The sequence below is a fragment of the Anolis carolinensis genome, chromosome 5, assembly GCF_035594765.1.
Source record: "Anolis carolinensis isolate JA03-04 chromosome 5, rAnoCar3.1.pri, whole genome shotgun sequence".
Taxonomy (NCBI): domain Eukaryota; kingdom Metazoa; phylum Chordata; class Lepidosauria; order Squamata; family Dactyloidae; genus Anolis; species Anolis carolinensis.
The window spans coordinates 22,257,403-22,274,991 of NC_085845.1; the positions used below are offsets into that span (position 1 = coordinate 22,257,403).

The 17,589-nt window shown below is 37.4% G+C and overlaps 1 protein-coding gene across 3 annotated transcripts in view; it reads left to right on the forward strand.

Annotated features, from left to right (window-relative positions):
* bmpr1b (bone morphogenetic protein receptor type 1B) overlaps positions 1-17,589 on the forward strand; it is a 239,177-nt gene that overhangs the window by 187,546 nt on the left and 34,042 nt on the right. For 2 of the 3 annotated variants that reach the window (XM_062982198.1, XM_008111070.3), the window contains exon 4: positions 16,586-16,742. In XM_062982198.1, the coding sequence (XP_062838268.1) occupies positions 16,586-16,742 (157 nt within the window). Of the gene's footprint in view, positions 1-9,192; positions 9,292-16,585; positions 16,743-17,589 lie in introns of those variants that run through there. The other variant, XM_016993803.2, reaches the window with a different exon arrangement.

Here is a 17,589-nt window from a genome sequence, read left to right on the forward strand (position 1 = left end):
TTTAGCCTCTAACTCCATGACACGATATTTCTGTGATCATTTATTTGTACAATATTCATTCACTACAAACTGATTATTTGAGCACAATTCGTAATCAATAATGGATGCAGTTATTTGTCCATAAGAGTGTGTGTTTATGTCCCAGTATATCACTTCAATTTGCACGTTGCTCTACTTTTAACCGGTTTACCTACCAATGACATAAAGTTATTTTATATGTTAGAACCTTGAAAAATATTATTTTTTCTCTCAGAAATTATACAACCTGCCACCATGGAGTGCATTTGCTTTAGTCACCTAGTTCTCATTATTCAGTATTTGTTTTAGGGTCTGGCCAGCTTCTTTTAAAGGAAACCACTGTCACAGTACAATATCTTTCTTTGGAGAATGGGAGAAAATCTAAAAACCAGAGACTGGAAAGAAAATAAAGCATTAGAAGTGCACCATTAGAAATAACAATTGCATCATAAATTCCACTCAGAATCTCCAGATAATGTTTCATTTAATTTTGACCAAGTATTTGCTTTTAGTGAAAGATAAATGCATATAGTATTTCAGTACCATATCATGTTTCATATTCAATATGATCCTATAGCATTTTTCTAAAAAAACTAAAGCATCACATTGTTTTCAACTGATTAAAAAAGAAAATGCAGAGAGAACCTCATACACAATCAGAGCATTGGTCCATTTAGCCCAGTGGTTCTCAACCTGAGGTCCCCAGATATTTTTGGCCTACAGCTCCCATAAATCCCAGGCAGTTTATTAGCTGTTAGGATTTCTGGGAGTGGAAGGTCAAAAACATCTGTGGACCCCAGGTTGAGAACCACTGATCTAGCCAAATGTCAAATCTGGCTGATAGTGTCTTTCCAAGGAAGCATCCAGACCTATTGAAAAGACCAAAGCATGTCGAATTTTGTTTCTTTTCTTCCCATTTTTATTTTAGTGCTCCACATACTATTCATTATTTCACAAAATATCCGCTTCTGATATGACTGTAGACTTTATGCAGAGTGGCCATAAAGTCTCTTTACTAAAGAGACTTCAAATAGTAATGAAACTTTATGGATGCCCTGTATATCAGTTCCACATGTTAGTTTATTTTGCCTGGTATAACATTGGAAAGAATGGGAACAAAATCTGGAACTTTTCAGTCAGCCTGTATGCATCTGTGTATGATCCTGCCTGAGAGCCCCAGGAGAGGTCCTTCTCTCATTCCCACCACCTTCACATTCACAGCCTCTTGGTGGTTGCTCCACTTTGGAATTCCCTTCATAGGAAGACGACAATAACCCACTCCTTGCTGCCCTTCTGTCAGCAGGCAGTTGTGATGGTGATGATACTAGGCTTTCAGAACTAAAAGTTTTTTAAGAAAGGGTTTTAGAGAGTGATTTATTGTTTTTTTTCCCAACAATTTTAACTGTGCTGTATTGAGGTGTATGTTTTAAACAATTGTAATGTTTCATGTATCTTAATTCTATTTTAATGTTAATTTTATATGTTTTTATATAAGTTTTAAACTGTAATCTGCCTTGAGTTCCAGTTTCATCAGAAAGGCAGGGATGATGATGATTTCCAAACCCAAGATTTCCAAAATCAGATATGTTTATTATGCACATAAGGCATCTCTTCATAAAATTCTCATTTGCTCAGAATCTTGGAAAATCCCAGCCCCATGTGCAGTCTAGAAAGTTCTGTGTCATTTTATAGTTGGACTAGGTTAAAGATGCCTCATTGTGCTCTATCACAAGAGTGAAAATGGCAAAAAGAGAGAGGGAGAGAGAGGAAGGTGGAGATGGAAAGTTAGCGAAACATGAATCCTTGCCAAATGAGTAAAGTGTGTGGAGAAGGCTTTGTGATTTCACTCCTGAAAAAAAGAAGAAGCTTAAATGGCAGTAGAACTTCTCTGATCTGATCATTAATAGAGGTTAAGTATATATTCTCCAAAATGATTGGGGCCAGAGATGTTTTGGAATTCGAATTTCGTTAGATTTTGGAACACTGTACTTGTATTTGCATATTTATTCATTATGAGATATCTTAGAGATGGGTCCTAAGTCTCAAAACAAAATTTATTCTTGTTTCATGTGAGCATAGCCTGAAGGTAATATTAGACAGAATATTTTAAGTAATTTTGATCACAAAACAAAGTTTGTGTGCATTGAACCACCAGAAAGCAAAGGTGTCTCTATCTCGGACACCTTTTGAGCTTTGGAGCACTTTGGATTTGGTTTTGGAATTCTGAATAAGGGATTCCCAAACTTGTCTTTGATCTGTATTTCAAGGAAGTGCTGATCAAAATACCTGCATAGTAAAGTGGATGAAGAACCATCAGTGCTTCATTCTAGCAAGGATACAAATAGATGTGTGTTATCTGGATACAAATCTCAGCAGCATTACTGAAGTTATTTCTCATGTATGTTATTTTATGTTTTTTACATGTTTGCATATCTCAAGATTTGCATGAAAAAGTAGTATGGAATGACCCTTTCTCTTTAAAAGATGAGTATATGGAATGTATAGGAGAAGTTACCTGTAGAGAATTTACAAGCTTTTGTGTGGACAGGCTCCTAGAGATCCACATTTCCAGCTGGACTAGCTTTGTGCAATGTAGAGAAAGTGGGGGAAGGGAGGTTTAAAAGAGATCAGAGGTGTTTGTGAAAATTAGTCAGTATTAGTGTAATATTCCTTCAGGGAGTGTTTTATAATGCCCACCGGAATGTGTGGGTGGTGGGATCAGATTCCAGTCTAACTTGGTTGCTTTCATTTGCTGACATAATGCACACCTGTGTGTCTCGCTGCTGACCTGTAAGCTCCACTGAAAAGACCCTGACACCTGCATTTCAGTGAGTGGGCTTTGTGTCAGTGTTTGTTTTTGTCTCTGCTGAAAACAGAATCTAGTCAAACTTATGGTATGATTTGTATATACAGGATTTTGGAGGAATGTAAAAATTGGTTCCCCAACTTTGTTTCTTGCCGTTTCCCACTTGCAAATATGTGTGCTTTCTGCTTTATTGTTGGATTGATATGTTGTTGTCTCTTTGCAGATGTTTGTAATGTCTTTTTTTTTCTACAACTCTGGAGACCAGACTTTTCACTGGGTGACTTGCATGAGTCACAGTCAGCATCAGAAAAAGGGAAACTTCCTTTGAACAAAACTTATCAAGATAACTTTGTGATAGGTTTGCCTTAAGGCTGCCAAAAGTTAAAAAGGCATTGAAAATCTATAATAAATGCAAGTGACTTTTTTCCATTAAAAATATTAGGGTGTTTGGTAGGAAACAGGAATATGGGGAAATTTCTTGCTTCTGTTTACACATACATATGACACTTCTCATATGTGGCTTACGTGCATTTGCGTGCATTTGCGCTCACTCTAAGATGTTGAGAAACACTGTCCATGTCATACCATGTTGGAGCTGTGGTTACTGGGTAGATGCACTGAAGGAATAATAGATGGCTGTGTAGGTGGAGAACGTCCAAGGTACAAGGCCAGACAAAGTTATTCCCTTCAGATCCAGTTTGCAGAATCAGACTGAAGCGAGTAAAAGATTTGGAAGTTTATAACTGATTGTACTTTGGGGAAAAGAACTGATCTTTCCAAAATATGTTATGTGCAAGCAAGTGATAAGACAAGAATATTAAAATGAAGGCCTCCGCATTTCTCTTACAGTGCCATATTTTCACCAAGTTGTCAGACAAGGTCACACAGCACAGCAAACCTTTAGGACATGTACATTTTCAAATTGGGATATGACAGTCAGGTGTCCTTGGTATATTGTTATCCTTTTTTTTACTTTTTACTGTTTTAGGGGTGCTTTTTCCATTTTTATAACAGTTGTTCTGAATGTCGTAAATCTTTTTGTTAGTTTTGGAGGTGCTGTTTTGGTGAAATACAAGTTCATTAATTTCTTAAAAGTTTATTTAAAAAATGTACGTGTTATAGTCTAGTTGCTTCTTTTTTGTTTTATGTACAGCTTTTTTGTACTATGTTAAACAGAGTGGCTTCTCCTGTTTATTCTAAGAATGCAGATAAGTAGCTTTCAAGGCACTGTTTGTAGTTTAATAGTTCCTGAGACAGGAGTCAACACACTATCTTCTAGACTGCCCTAGTCATAACTAATGATCTGTTGGCTTCCAGCTCAGAACAAGTCAGGAGACAGTGAAGTCTACAGAGGGAAGAAGCCCTCCATAAAGTCTGTGGGTAGTTTGTATGTGGTGGCGCCTAGTAGGCAAGACTTTCATTACTCTGTTGCATTAATAGGGCACAGAACACAGGTCCTCAGTCACCTCCGAACCATTTAGCTTGTGGGTGTGAAGACAAGACTGAGTCCAAGTGAGCATTACTAAAACAGTTGTGAGGTATGGAGTAATAAAACAGGACTGCATTAACTTGCTATTGCATACACTACAACTATATACAGGTAGTTTTAATGTTGGTAAGCTGTCTTGCAAGCAGTAGCTGATAAATTTAATTTTATAGGCTTCTATATGGACCTTATCCCTCATTTTCCTCTTTTGTTTTGGGAGTAGAAATTGCAGAACTTGGGAAATGGATTTATTTGTGCCAAGGAATTATATGGGTTGCAGTTCAAAAAGTAAAATTTCCAAATTTTGGATAATTGGAGACATGTAATGACTCACTAACATATCATCTGACCTTTGTATCCACGGGTTCTACATAGGCAGAATCAACTAACAATGGATTAAAAATATTCAAGTAGGTAAGAATTATTTCATTAACTGATCTGTCAGATAGCTTCCCAGAGTCAAAGTCAACTGGTCACTCGTCACAGCCTGTGCAATAGTTGTACATTTCTTTTGAAGGAATTCGAGATAAATAATATACCCTAGATACATATCAGGGTCAGTGGAATAGTTCTTTTCCTCTCCTTATGCTTCCATGTGATGGAATGGCTTCTGCAACTGTTGTAATAAGTTTCCCATCTAACAAACGTAGCTTTACATACACAGTAGATATATCCTACATTACAATAAAAAGAAACTCTCAATATGTGAAGAAAGCAAGGCAGGCCCAATTGTCATTGCATCTCAGCACATGTGGAGATTTGGATATTGCAGCTAGTACAGGCAGTCTCTGAGTTACAAACATTTGTTATTCTTATAGGTTCAGTTTTGCTTTTTTCTCTATTAATTTCATTTTTTGCATCTGGCTTCCACATTTTCTGGACATATTGTGATATGCAAGGATCTTAGTGTAAAGAAATTTTGTGAATCTTTCATGTATTAGGTTCATAAATCACAAACCCATCTGTACCTGTCATTTACATTCAGCCACATTCTACATTCTAGCCAGGCGTCCCCCATTCTGTATCTTTGCATTTCATTTTTTCTTCCTAAGTGAAGTATCTTGCATTTGTCCCTGTTGAAGTTCATTTTGTTAGTTTCGGCCCATCTAATCTGTCAATATCGTTTTGAATTCTGCTCCTGTCCTCTGGAGTGTTAGCTATCCCTCCCAGTTTGGTATCATCTGCAAACTTGATGATTGTGCCTTCTAACCCTTCGTCTAAGTCATTAATAAAGATGTTGAACAGAACCGGGCCCAGGACGGAACCCTGCGGCACTCCACTCATGACTTCTTTCCAGGATGAAGAAGACACATTGGTGAGCAGCCTTTCGGTTCGTTCGCTTAACCAATTACAGATCCACCTAACCGTAGTTTTGCCTAGCCCACATTTGACTAGCTTGTTTGCCAGAAGATCATGGGGGACCTTGTTGAAGGCCTTACTGAAATCTAGATAGGCTACATCCACGGCGTTCCCCACATCTACCCAGCTTGTAACTCTATCAAAAAAGAGATCAGATTAGTCTGGCATGATTTGTTTTTGGTAAATCCGTGTTGACTATTAGTGATGACCGCATTTGTTTCTAAGTGTTTGCAGACCACTTCCTTAACGATCTTTTCCAAAATCTTGTCTGGTATCGACGTAAAGCTGACGGGACGGTAATTGTTTGAGTCATCCTTTTTTCCCCTTCTTGAAGATAGGGACCACAATATAATACAGTAAACCTTCATCAGTGCCTCTCTACTTTCTCTCTTTTCAGTTTCCCTAAGAGAACACACCAAAATCACTAAATAAATGGAATTGATATTTGATTGGATTTAAAATCTATTTTTGCCCTGAGCTATATATTCTAAAACTTATGGTCATGGTCTAGAACAGGGGTCCCCAAACTAAGGCCCGGGAACCGGATGCGGCCCATCGAAGTCATTTACCCGGCCCCCACGGCACAAGGGGGTTGGGCTAAATGACCCAAGGGGTCTCGCCTTCTCTTACAACACTTATTGTTGTTGTTGTTATTATTATTATTATTATTATTATTATTATTATTATTATTATTATTATTATTATTAACATTGAGGCTGGGTGGACATCTGTCAGGGGCAATACTAATGGCTTTTGGTGCACAAAGGCAGAAGGGGATAGAACTAAACGGCCCAAGGGGTCTCTTCCAACCCTCTTTATTATTATTATTATTATTATTATTATTATTATTATTATTATTATTATCATTATTATTATCATTATTATTATCATTATTATTAACATTGAGTCTGGGTGGCCACCTGTCAGGGATGCTTTGCTTGTGCTTTCGGTGCACAAAGGCAGAAGGGGATTGACTCAATGGCCCAAAGGGTCTCTTCCAACCCTCTTTTTGTTATTATTGTTGTTGTTATTATTATTATTATTATTATTATTATTTATTGCTCGGTGGCCAACTATAGTCCGGCCCTCCTACGGTCCGAAGGATCATGAACTGGCCCCCTGTTTAAAAAGTTTGGGGACCCCTGGTCTAGAATAATATATTGAAATACTGTCGTATTTATAATGCATCTTAAAGATGTTTAAAGATCCAAGCAGGAAAGAGAAATGAGTACATCAGGTTGAAAATCTTTTCATCCCTGATTACCTTATTTAAACAGTTTCACAGTTTAAACAGCTGCCAATTTCTTTCCAGACACAATTTAAAGTGCTGGTTATGACCTACAAAGCTCTACCTCTGTACCCAGTTTGGAAACTCCAATTAGTTCAAAACAGGGCAGCCAGATTAGTTACAGGAACATTTAGAAGTGAATGTATCACACCCATACTAAAGTCATGCCACTGATTTCCAGTTTCCTGGGAAAGTACAAAGTGATGGTTATAACCTTTAAAATCTTATATGGTTTGGGTCCAGGTTTCCTACAGGATTGCCTTCTCCTGCACAATCCACTCTTAGGACACTGAGGTCCTCTCGGGGATGCTTACTCCAACTAGCCAGAACCTGGCCAGCGACCATCACTCAGAGGACCTTTTCATTGGTCACCCCATACTGTGAAATGACCTGCCAAAAGAGATCTGACCCATCTTTTCTGGCAGGTCTACCTAGTTAACTTTCAGTCATGAGTTTTGGATTTGCATTCTTTTGCTGCTGAATGTTGATCTTCATACTCTGTGTTTAATATTTTTATATATAATGGTGTATTTTGATATACTGTATATATATTATTGTATATTTTAATTTTGATATGTTTTAACTTTGTTGTGGCCCACTTCGAGCCATTAGTAGAGGCAAGTAAGAAATAAAATGTGTTATTGTTGCTGTTGTTGTTTTATGGTTTAGCCCCAGACTATTTGGTAGATCATATTTCTCTGTCTGATCTGGCTCAGACTCTGAGATCCTCAGAAGAGACCCTTCTCTCAGTCTCACCTCTATTACAAACACAGTTTGTGGAGATTCAAGCAAGGGCATGTTTGGTGGCAATCCCTAGACTCTGGAACTCCCTTCACAGGAAGACTGGATTGGCCCCCTCCTTCAGGTTATAAGGTGTTTTAATGGCTTTTTACTTTTTAAAAATGCATTGTATTATTTTAAGTTGGAGTTTAAATTATTTTCATACAGTAAATAGAAGGTTCTGAAGTGTAAAGATATATCACTGAATACTAAAGTTAGGATTGTCCATGCCATCATATTCCCTATTTTTATATATATGGTTGTGAAACTGGACAGTAAAAAAAAACTGATAAGATGAAAGTCAACTTATTTGAGATATGGTGCTGGAGAAGAGTTCTGCAGATACTGAGATTGCTAAAACAGACAAATAAGTAGGTCCTACAGCAAGTTAGGCTGGGATTCATTCTAAAACTCAAGATTAATAAGCAAACTGTTGTACTTTGGCCATTCCACGAGAAGAGATGACTCACTAGAAAAGAGAATAATGCTGTATTATTAATTATGCGGACAGTAGGAAAAGAAGAAGACATTCCAGATGGATAGACTCAATCAAGGAAGGTACAGTTCTGAGGCCCCTTCCACACATCTGTATAAATTCCACATTAAACTGGATTATATGGCAGTGTGGACTCAGATAACACAGTTCAAAGCAGATGTTGTGGATTTTCTGCCTTGATATTCTGGGTTATATGGCTGTGTGGAAGCTCCCTTAGAGGTTTCTTATTCATAAAACCTCCATAAATCAAATTTGACTTTATGACAGTTAACAATAAATACAAGAGTACTTCACCATCTACATTTATAAGAAAGAAAATATTTTAGCAATGTTAGATTAGATACATATTATGTCCATAAGTTTTAAATTGGGGGAAATGGGTGGATTTCTTTATTGCTGAGTGAAATTTATTCACACATACCAATTAAACACAGTTAATAATCAGACTATGTGTCTTTTTCCTAATTTATCATGTTCCTCTTATTCAATATCTACTTGCAGCACACAGTTGATATCACATTCTTTATTGTACTGTACTTACATTGTGCATATGTTTCACAAATGTATAGTTGAATGAAAGGTTCTTGGATATTAGAGCTATAATAAGACATTTCATGTTCAGGTTTCACAAACAGCTTTTAACCCATCCAGATATGAAAATAAATACAGGTTGGTCTTTTTCTTTAATGCCCTGCTTTGTTATTATTTCACTTTTCTGCCAATGTGTGCCTTGTATTTTTTATGCAGGTCTTTGACTGATTGGACTATTTTCCCCCATTTTATTTTATTATTTCTTGGCAACTTTGCAATCAAAGAGAGTACAAGCTGGCTGAAGTGGATTGGGGGAAAACAGCTGAGCTATATTATACAGCCATAGTCAGGGCTGCATTTCTTTACTGCTGAATAACAGATCACAGGTGCAGGATTAACACAACATACGGCACTCTGTTTTGTTAATGGAAGCCCCTTAGCAGCAGTAGTTTAGTGCTTTGTCACATGATTCTCATCCGGGAGATGGGGGGTTTGGAAAGCAAAAAACAAGACTACGGAAATTGAATGTAAGTAGAAGAGGTCAGCACTCCCCCCTTTACCTTAACAAAATACTTCAGGGGAAGGAGAATGATGAAGAATGAGGTTGAGTTTATCCTCTTTGTAGGAAAGCATGGAGAGGTTCAGTGGCTTTTTATAAAAGGTCATGCATAGAGACACATGACTGGAGAATGCCATTTAATTGAAGCGGGCTTTACAAAATGTTCGGCTAGCTGCCTGTTGGGAAAAAATGGCATGATTGTGTACATTGTCTTGCGTTTCTTTATTTCACTTCTAGCACTTTCCAGTAAATCTCTTTCCCCCTGTTAGTACAGTCCTATGGTCTTTGCCCACATTTAGTTTGAAATAAATGGGACTGATTTAAGTTGTGTTTACTGCTGGCTAAGTGTTCTAAGGATCACCAACACTTTTGAAGACCAACTTTTTCCTAGTGCAAAGTTTTTTGATACTATGCAGTCAGTGTAGTTTCAAGAACAGGAATTAAGCCTCCTCTTCATAATACAATTTTGTAATATATTGATCAAACACCAAAACAGTTTTTAAAGACCACAGATCATTTAGGATTTGATATCCCTTTCTGTGAAAAGTCTCAAGAGATATATTTTAAAAACAGCATGAAACCGCAGCACATTACACAAACTTCTGTTTCCCCCCTTTTTAAATACAATTGCACAAGTGTTAGTCGTGAAATCTTAGAATGTAGATATGGATGACGTACAGTTTATTAATTTATCCAACCAAATATATTTCATGTTTTGTCAGTCTAAGCAGCCTGATGATTCACATAATTGTGATGAAATGCACTATGCAATCTTTTTACTGTAATAAGATTGTTTTTACTGGTTAGTGTACATTTGCCATTAGGAATTGGACAATAGAAAAACAGGAATGAGTTGTAGTTGAAGGTCTAACGTATGAACTCCAAAACCCTAGTGCTTAGTCCTCTCCCCAATACTTGGCCAAAGTGGTTTTCCTCTCCCAGGCAACATACTTGTTTGTATAGCCACACTTTGTATCTCCTAATCCACCCCACTGTTCATTCTCTCCTTTGCCCACCCAGATGCTTTTTCTCTTCCCTAAGGTTCAAGTAGCCAGGCTTAGCTGGTTTTATAGAGCAGGCTATTAGATCTATATAGCAGCCTTTTATTTAGTCTGGTTTCAGATCTCATTTGTGAGATTTCCTTCCTTAAGCTCAGGATATTAAAAGTAAAAGAGAGAATGTCATGCTACTTTTCACTTCTAAAAGTAAACATGACATCTTATGTAGGCTCTTTCCCACCACCCACCCAAAACAAAGCATGGAGTAGACAGTTGACACAGCATTTTGGCTTTTGCTAACCAACAGCAGAGGTCCACCCCCACTTCCTAAATGTGTGGCCAACTGCCAATATAGTCAATGAATTCCTCTGTATTCTTGTCAAGAGATTGAGAAGCCAGCGTGCTTCCACCACAGTTAAGCTTAACAGCTGCTTTGCATTTCTGAAAGGCTGAAATGCTTGTGTCCTTTTGGAGCAGATCTAGTAAATTGCATAGTAGTGTTTCATAGTAATCAAGCCCACTCTTGTTGATTGTTGTATCATGTAGATTGTGTTTTGCCATGTAAGTGTTCTCTGCTATTGATAGCAGCTATGTGTTTAGTAAATGGAAGCATGTTTTCTTTTTCTATTCCCTGCTCATCTTTTTCTCAAAATACATATCTTACATGTATTAACATCTATAGCCCATCTTGTTACTGAAAAGTAGCACACGTTGAGACTTACAAGTGCAATAAAATCATTACATCTGTAATAATCTGGAATTGAGCTACCATGATCAATAACAAAAAAAATAACCTAGTATCAAATCATTTTGGAAAGGCTATATTAAAGTACTCCTGTACCTTTTGACAATAAGGATAAATATACACTAGTGGAAGTCCCCACTGGAAAACATTACAAACACAAGTTTTTGGAGAAAAGATTCTACTATGGGCTGCAAGGGTATACTGGAATACATACAATGTTGTCTGTGACAGATTGCAGAAAGCTGGTGTTTGTATTTAACATAGGGGTTTGTGCGGCAGAGTGATAGTAAACTGGTCAAGTCGTTTAGTTTATGACATACATCATTTATTACATAATCCATACTGTACTTTTAATCGTAGCTTCCCATTTTCCAAAATTCACAGTGTTGTTCTGAAGAGGATTGTCTGTATTTGTTTTTATAATGAATATCATTTAACTACTTATAATTTAATTATATTTTAACTTTTGTATGTTGTACCATAGGCTCGTTGAATCTGCTAATTCCAGGACCCCAAGTGGATACCGAAATGCTCTAAGTCTCACTATTTAAATGGCATAGTAAAATTGTACCCTTTATATAACATAGCAAAATCAAGTGTTTTTTTAAATAAAAAAAGATTTTCAAGTTGTGGACAATGAATCTATGGATGCAGAATTTTTGTATATGGAATTTTTGTATATGGAAAGCAGAGTTTTTCTCTGTTTTAATTCTTGTAATCCTTACATTTCAGAGCCAAGAAAAAAGGTGATATGATTATGATGGTAGTTAGTAAGATGAATAATATTTGGGAATAAAACGGCAACACTCCCTAAAGCTCTACACCAGGGGTCCCCAAACTAAGGCCAAGGGGCCGGATGCGGCCCTCCAAGGTCCTTTACCTGGCCCCCACCTTCAGTTTTATAATATAATACTTTTATATCATTTTAATAATATAATATATACTATATATACATATAATATTGATAAAATATTATGTTATACAATATAATACTAATAATAATACCATATAATAATATTAATTATATGTTATATATTACATATAATATTACAGTATAGTGGTATAGTTCAATATAGTAATATATAATACTAATATTGTGCTATACTAATAATATAATATATTGTATGTACATACAGCTGCTCTGAGTCCCCTTCGGGGTGAGAAGAGCAGGATATAAATGTAATAAATAAATGTAGTAAATAAATGAATAAATAATTTTAGATTTAGGCTCACCCAAAGTCTGAAATGACTTGAAGGCACACAACAACAACAATCCTAATTAACTAGACTATCTCATTGGCCAGTAGCAGGCCCACACTTTCCATTGAAATCCTTATTTGCACTACAAATAAGACATATGCAGTGTGCATAGGAATTTGTTCATATTTTTTTCAAATGATAATTCGGCCCCTAACAGTCTAAAGCAGGGGTCCCCAAACTAAGGCCCGGGGGCTGGATGCGGCCCATCGAAGCCATTTATCCGGCCCCCAAAGCACAAGGGCAGAAGGGGGTTGGGCTAAATAACCCAAGGGGTCTCTTCTTCTCTTACAACCCTTATTATTATTATTATTATTATTATTATTATTATTATTATTATTATTATTATTATTTTATGACACAGCAAACAAGATAGACATGCTGGATTTCATATCACAAAATCACAAGTCGAACACTTCCCAAGTGTCTAGGACTGTGTGATGTATTTCTGGATGATGCACGCAGATCCCAGCAAGGTGGCCTTTTGCAGTTGGAAGATCGTAATTTTGTCAATGTCTATTGTTTCCAAATGCTGGCAGAGATCTTTTGGCACGGCACCCAGTGTGCCCATCACCACCGGGACCACCTGCACTGGTTTCTGCTAGAGTCTTTGAAGTTCAATCTTGAGGTCCTGATAGCGGCTGAGTTTTTCCTGTTATTTTTCGTCAATGCGACTGTCACCTGGGATGGCAACATCAATGATCCAAACCTTTTTCCTTTCTACAACTGTGATGTCTGGTGTGTTGTGTTCCAGAACTTTGTCAGTCTGGATTCAGAAGTCCCACAGGATCTTTGCGTGCTCATTTTCCAATACTTTTGCAGGTTTGTGATCCCACCAGTTCTTTGCTGCTGGGAGGTGGTACTTGAGGCATAAGTTCCAATGAATCATTTGGGCCACATAGTTGTGCCTCTGTTTGTAGTCTGTCTGTGCGATTTTCTTACAGCAATTATTATTATTATTATTATTATTATTATTATTATTATTATTGAGGCTGGGTGGCCATCTATCAGGGATGCTTTGCTTGTGCTTTTGGTGCACAGAGGCAGAGGGGGGTTGGACTAAATGGCCCAAGGGGTCTCTTCCAACCCCTCCTCCTCCTCCTCCTCCTCCTCCTCCTCCTCCTCCTCCTCCTTCTTCTTCTTAACATTGAGGCTGGGTGGTCATCTGTCAGGGGTGCTTTCCTTGTGCTTTCGATGCACAAGGCAGAAGGGGATTGGACTCAATGGCCCAAAGGGTCTCTTCCAACCCTCTTTTTATTGTTATTGTTGTTATTATTATTATTTATTTATTATTGCTCAGTGGCCAACTATAGTCCGGCCCTCCAATGGTCTGAAGGATTGTGAACTGGCCCCCTGTTTAAAAAGTTTGGGGACCCCTGCTCTACACTATATGTTTTCTCTGATTTTTTCTTAATCTGCCCAGCATAATTAGAAATTGTAATCATTCCATTGTCTTTATTATCATGGGAATCTTTCCTAAAGGGCTTGTTTTGCAAATTAATCATAAGATGTTCTGTTGTGTTATGTTTCTCTGCAGCTTGTTGATTATAAAAGTGTTCCAAGTCAGTTTTCTGTAAATTGGGTATCTCTAATCTTTGTTAAGGCTATCATACTGTAGGTGAACTGTAAAACTATACTTTCCAACTTTGTTTTACTTCCTATATGTGTTTGTTCTAAGGTGGTGGTTCCCAACATTTGGTTCTCCAGGTGCTTTGGACTTCCACTCCAAAAATTCCTGACTTTTGAAATGCCAAACACCTGAAAGGCTGGAGCTTGGGAACCACTGTTCTAAGGCAAAAGTGGGAATCATTCAGTCCTCCAGGTAATAAAATTAGAGCAGTGTTTCTCAAACTCTGCTCCTCCAAGTGTTTTGGATTTTAGCTCCTAGAAAGCTCAGCCAGTTTACCAGCTTATAGGAATTGTGGGAGCTGAAGTCCAAAACATCTGGAGGAGCCCAATTTGAGAAACTCTGAATTAGAGAATTGGACGGTTAACATAACCATTCTAATCCATCCTGCTTACAATGGAGGAATCTAGTGATAACACACCCCTAAAAGGTGGCCATATAACCTTTGTTTTGGTCTTCAAGTCCCAGCAGGCCAAGCAAACCACCTATGGTGAGGGATGGTGGAAGTTGCAATCCAACATCTTCTGGACACTGTGAATCCCATCCCTCTCCTAAAGGAACAGCACAGAAATCTAATGATGTGTTTATTATCCAGGGAGAGGGGGAAGCATGGGGGATATTTGACTATTGTTTTACTATCAGTGTGCATGCCACGTTGACGATTTTTGATATTCTACTCGTTCTCCAGATGTTTCACCCTAAATTGCAGGAAGTTTTCACTCTCTTGTAAGACCATTTTCAATTTTATCTTAATGGGGTCTGTGGAGTGGCAGAAGGCTAGTCCTTTTCAAATAAAGCCATGTCAATGAAACTTTGGTTTGACTGCACCTTTCAGAAATAGGCTAGATTAGATTTGTGTTTTGAGAGACATGATTTATAGTACTTTCCATGTAGTGCTGCAGTTCTATCGTTGGTTAGTTGCCAAAATATCCTGTGGAAGCTATTTTATCTGATGCTTGAAAAATGTAGGAAGTTAAAACAATTAATACTTCCCATTCTCATAAAAACAATCATTTTTAGGATGCAATTCAGCTTGTTCAGATGCAATCACTGGGTTGATTGTGCTCATTCAGCACTACTGCAGGGTATATCCTGACTTTTTTTAAAGGAAGTGTTTCTGGGAGTGAAACTTAATCATTCAGCTAATGATAATGATTATGTATAACAATGCACAGAAGCCCATTTTAAGGACATTTAGGCTCCATTGATTTAAGTAAGAGGTATTTACTTCATCATTAAAATTTCTATCCATGAAGCTGCATTCACCCAATAACATTCCAAATTATTTGCTCTGGGTTGCATATGTGAAAGAGAGTAAGAAAGAGGAGAAAAGATTTAACTTGATGACTCCATCAGCTGCAGGAGGTGGAAAAACTTAGTGAATTCTATAAAAATATCAAAGTAGATGAAAATAGAATCCGGTATTTTTTTTAAAAATCTTTATTTTTTTAAAGTAACGTCTCTCCACGAGCCAGATGTCTGAAACCTCTGCCTAGAACATTTTGAAAAGTTCATTCTCTGTCCATGAATAACAATGTTATTCAGTCACAACCCCTTTTTGCTGAAAAGGGACTTAGTTTTAAAAGGCTCTGTTCCACTGACCCAGAAAGTGAACATCTGTTGATGTTAAGTTGTGCTGTGTAGGCTAGATTTGAAAATATCCTAGCCCAAAAATAATCCACTCAGAAGGGGAAGGGTACAGAAAAGCATAAAGGGACCTCTAAAGGAAGTACTATAAAGATTGTTTAGAATCAAATAATAGTGGCTACTTGCAGACCAAAGCTTATATTCACTTATTTGCTACAACACTCAACTCAGATTTCCTATTAGATGCTATTTGTTTTTCCCTCCCAAGAAACCAAAAGATGTGTACACTTGTAGTAGTATGTTACATGCCCGGTATACTAATGGACAAATAAAGACATTTTGGTCAAAAAGTCAACCCCCGAAAACCTGGGTTGGCTTATCCATGGCTCAGTGTAAGGACTGTACTTTAACTCTTATTTTAAAAAGGAATTATCTCTTAGTAGAGTGGTAAAAGCAAAAGCCTAGTCCATCCCAGAAGAATCTAAAAGACTAAACACTGATCATCTCTGTTCTCTCTACCTTGGTGCCACTTCTGGCCCTTTTTTACACCTGGACAGGGAAATGGTAGCAGTGACCAGGAATGCTCCCCCCCCCCCCCCCCCCCCCGAGGTGACACTGGTTCTTTCCCATCTCTGCAGAATAGCTGCTGACTTATCCACAGGTCATATCAAAATCCATAATTTTGGCCCCTGCTCTCACCTAATACATGAGGTTATATACAGTAGTTATATCCTTAAAAAGTCTCTCAATCTAATATTATATTATATCACATTGCTACAGCAAATGGTCGAATGTTTTACAAGTGTCATTAAGCTATTTCTAAAATATAGATTTAAAGCATGCTCCAAGCAAATTCAGAAAAGCTAATTTTTGACAAAAGATTGTATTCATGTTACTCCTTTGCAGCACTTTGACCATCAGTGAATGCATTCTTGCTGGTTTAGCTACAGATTAATAGTTTTTGATCTTTCACAAATGGACATAGGAAAAAATACTTAGCATTTCAGCCTAGTAACTTATTTCTTACTTTGTTTACTTTCTTCTGCAGGAAACTTCCTAGACAGCAGACCCCTGAGGAGTTCTGGGAAAGTGAACATGGAACCCAGGAAAGAGGATGGTGGAAGTACAGCTGCCCCTCCCCAGAAGATGTTGTGGTGTCATTGTCATCACTACTGTCCTGAAAACTCAAAAAACAACACCTGCAGGTGGGTGGAGCAATGCTTTGTAGAATTCATAGATAACTTACATATTCTAATTCTTGAAGATCATTTAGCTTAGATGACTTTCAAGGACAGGTTCAGGAAGGATTTCCCTTTGAAAGGATAGTTAGCCATGATAGCCAAATAAAGCTTCAAAGTCCAAAAGCCATAGTGTATACATTACTGGGGAGCAAACAATAAAAAGGAAGTTGCATACCTCTGAGTTGGGAACATAGGAGTAGAAATCTGCCTTATATGAAATCAGACCATTATTGTCAACTCTGACTATCAGGATTCAGAGAGAATTAGTTCTTCACCCTGCCTGAACATTCCTGTTACTCTTTGCCTAGCTCCTATGAAATGACTCACTAAACCTGATCCATCTTAACTTGCAAAATCAGATAGGATTGGATAAATTCGTGTTGGTATAGTGGTGCCATTCAGGGTGGTTTTCCATGTTTTTTCTTTGTTTCAGAGGTCAAATTATCATCTGTGCAAATACCCTTTTAGTTCCCTTATTTTATAATAATGGTGAAAAGTTGAGGCCCTCTAGATGTTGGGTTTTTGTTCCCCATGAATGATTTAGGCCATACTATGTTCTAAACATAATTTGGTGTCACGTGATTTAATTTGTAATACTAAATTGCAGAAAGTCAGATAAGTGATTGGAATCTTGGGGATTAATGTGATTTTTTTCTTCTTGTATCTGTGATCATTCCCCTGGTGCTACTGTTTAGGGTAAAAGATCATTGGTTATTCATACTTACAATAACTTTTCCTCTAATAACAGCATAAAGAATTATTAAGACAGTAATTCAATAATTCAAAGACATTCCTACAGGAATGTCTTTGA